The sequence below is a fragment of the Carlito syrichta genome, unplaced genomic scaffold (assembly GCF_000164805.1).
Source record: "Carlito syrichta isolate Samal-C Ts95f unplaced genomic scaffold, Tarsius_syrichta-2.0.1 Scaffold316302, whole genome shotgun sequence".
Classification (NCBI taxonomy): Eukaryota; Metazoa; Chordata; class Mammalia; order Primates; family Tarsiidae; genus Carlito; species Carlito syrichta.
The window spans coordinates 614,796-617,409 of NW_007260398.1; the positions used below are offsets into that span (position 1 = coordinate 614,796).

Here is a 2,614-nt window from a genome sequence, read left to right on the forward strand (position 1 = left end):
AGCAACGTGCTACCATGAGGGCCTCATCATGACCAAACTCACTCCTCCAACTAATCAGAGGGCAGGAAAGAGGCAGCCCTCAACCCCTGAATCTCCATCCTCAGATACTGCTAACTTGCATGGGGAAATTTATTCACAACTTTCTAGAAGGCATGGGGATCCCAGGTTGGGATTTCACCAGCTCTGTCTGCTTGTCTGTGTTCATGCAAATCTTTCCTCTAGTTGAGAAACAAGAGTGAGAAGAGAGGGAAGTAGATGAATGTCTGATGGAAAAGCATAAATATGGAGCAAAGAAATAGACAGAGAGTTACCATGAATTGCATTCAGAGTTTTATTCTTGCCAAAGTCTGGGGATTGCGCTAACCCTGGCAGGTTGCCTTGATAAAGAAGCAAAGCATAGAGGTGAAGTGATGAGGTTCTGCATGACTATGAACACAAGAGAGGGGTCCAGAGACTGGCGAATATTCCAGAAGGTGTGGCAGGGCAGTGAATTCTAGAGAGAGTTGTTCTTCTGTGTTTAGCAGCAGCAGTCGTCCTCATAGTCACAGCATGCAGGACCTCGGGACCTCATGGGGATAATTCCCAAGCAGCAGCACCCAGAGTCACAGCACCCAGAGCTGCCACAGCACCCACAGCTGCAGCACCCGGAACTCTCACAGCAGCCAGATGATCCCGTGTTGCAATACTGGGGCCTCTGGACCCAGCGTCTCAGGGGGCTCACCCCGAAGGTCCGGGGAGCCAGACAGCAGTAGCTGGTAGAAACTGGAGCAGAGCATGGATCAGGGGCACAGTACTGGGAGGCTGAGCCACTTGCAGGAGCTTGAACTGAGTAAGTCTGGCAAGGAGAAGGGCACTGGACATAGCACTTCTGGGTCTGGCAGGGTGCTGGACATTTAACGTAGGTTGTCTGGCACGGAGCTGGGCACTTCACATATGTCTGGCAGGGAGTTGGGCATTTCACATAGGTCATCTGGCATGGAACTGGGCACTTCACGTATGTCTGGCAGGGTGTTGGGCATTTCACGTAGGTCTTAGTCTGGCAGGGAGCCGGGCACTTCACATAGGTTTGAGTCTGGCATGGAACCTGGCACTTCACATAGGTTTGAGTGGGGCATGGATCAGGACCGGTCACACAGACAGCTTTGGTCTGGCATGGAGCTGGGCACTTCACAGAGGCACCTTGGATACTTTGCCCAAGTCCCACTCCCGAACCTTTTACACAAGATGGAGGGAACTGTGCCTGCTTCTGCTGGTCACACATCTTTTTCTGTGGATTGCAAGATCTGAAAAGGAAAGTTTCATACAAACTGTGAAACTAGGAAGATTCCCAGGCAAACCTTCAGCATCCCCTGTGCATAAAGTGATCTGAAAGCAGTGACCCTTGTGAGAAGTCCACAGACACCCAGAGGCTGTACACCTGGCAGTAGGTGAACTCCGAGCCAGACTCTAGATTTAGCTCCTGTGCCTTTACCTGGCTATGTGGCTTTGCACAAGTCAGTGCTCATCTCTGTGCCTCAGTCTCCATCAAGGAGAATGAAGGACTTGAAAGAGTGATGCCTGCCTTTCTACCCAGCTCTCCCAACCTTCTCTTGTCTTTCTCATTTCAATGTCTGCATTGTGAATTATCTTTGGGAAATTGCTGTCCCCCAGCTGATTGCCCCTTGCCATCAGTTCTCTCTTGGGTGACTTTTCTTCTTCCTCCTGCCTATCCAGGGAGTAGCCAGGGAAGGCAAATTTATGTTAATAAGTCCTGAGTCAACACAAGTCTCAAGCTGTCCCTGACAGGGAGCAAAGAACAAGGCCAAACTTGAGCAAGTTTCCGCCATTTGCTCCTTGAACCAGTTAGAACTTTATCTCATTATCACATGGACAACTGCATTCAGAGAAGGGAATGGGGAGCCAGTTCTCTGAAGTCCCAGTTCAGCTTCCCCTTGTCTCTCTCCCCTTGGGTCCCAGGTCCTGAGCTTCCCACCAGCACTGCCATTCTTCAAGGGATATCCCCAGCACCTAGTCCTCGCTTACCCTTCAGCCCACAGCTCTTCAAGATACTGTTCCTTGTCATGTCCCCATTCAATTCAGAGACTTACCCTCTTTGCTGACAGGAACAAGACTGGAAGAAGCCAGTGATCTGAGTAACTGGCAGTTGAGGAGACTTTTTATAGGGCAGCAGTGAGGCAATTTAATGGAATCTAAATGAAGCGCCAGTGATCACGAGGACAAGGGTTGGTGTTGCATTGGCAAGATTCCTCCACAGTATGCCTGACTCTTCAGTCAGAGGCAGGGCATGTCTATGCTTGTCATTGGGTTTTTCCCAAACACCGGATAAATGATTTCAATTGCCTTCCTCAGGAAACAAGCCATTCTCTTTTTCCTAGAAGTTATGAGTGACGCCTATGCAATCTGACTCTCATTAAGCTGTTTCTGGGTCACTTGCGTCTTCAAAGACTTGTCCAAGAACTGGCTAGAGTCTCAATTTTTCTTGCATGTGTCAAAAGCTATACTGTGTCTTCTCAGCCTAAATTGAATGTTCTTTCTGTGGGCTTCCACGGTGGCTTCTTCTGGTCTGTGTTGCTGGGCACAGAGTTTCTCTGGCTCTATATGGCAGCAAGGTCCC

General features: G+C 49.6%; 1 protein-coding gene across 1 annotated transcript; it reads right to left on the reverse strand.

The window, feature by feature from the left end:
* Nucleotides 1–517: 517 nt before the first annotated feature.
* CUNH1orf68 (chromosome unknown C1orf68 homolog) lies at nt 518–1,261 on the reverse strand. Its single transcript, XM_008074080.1, has one exon. It carries the CDS (start codon nt 1,259–1,261, stop codon nt 518–520), a length of 744 nt encoding a protein of 247 aa, XP_008072271.1.
* Between the last annotated feature and the right edge of the window lie 1,353 nt (nt 1,262–2,614).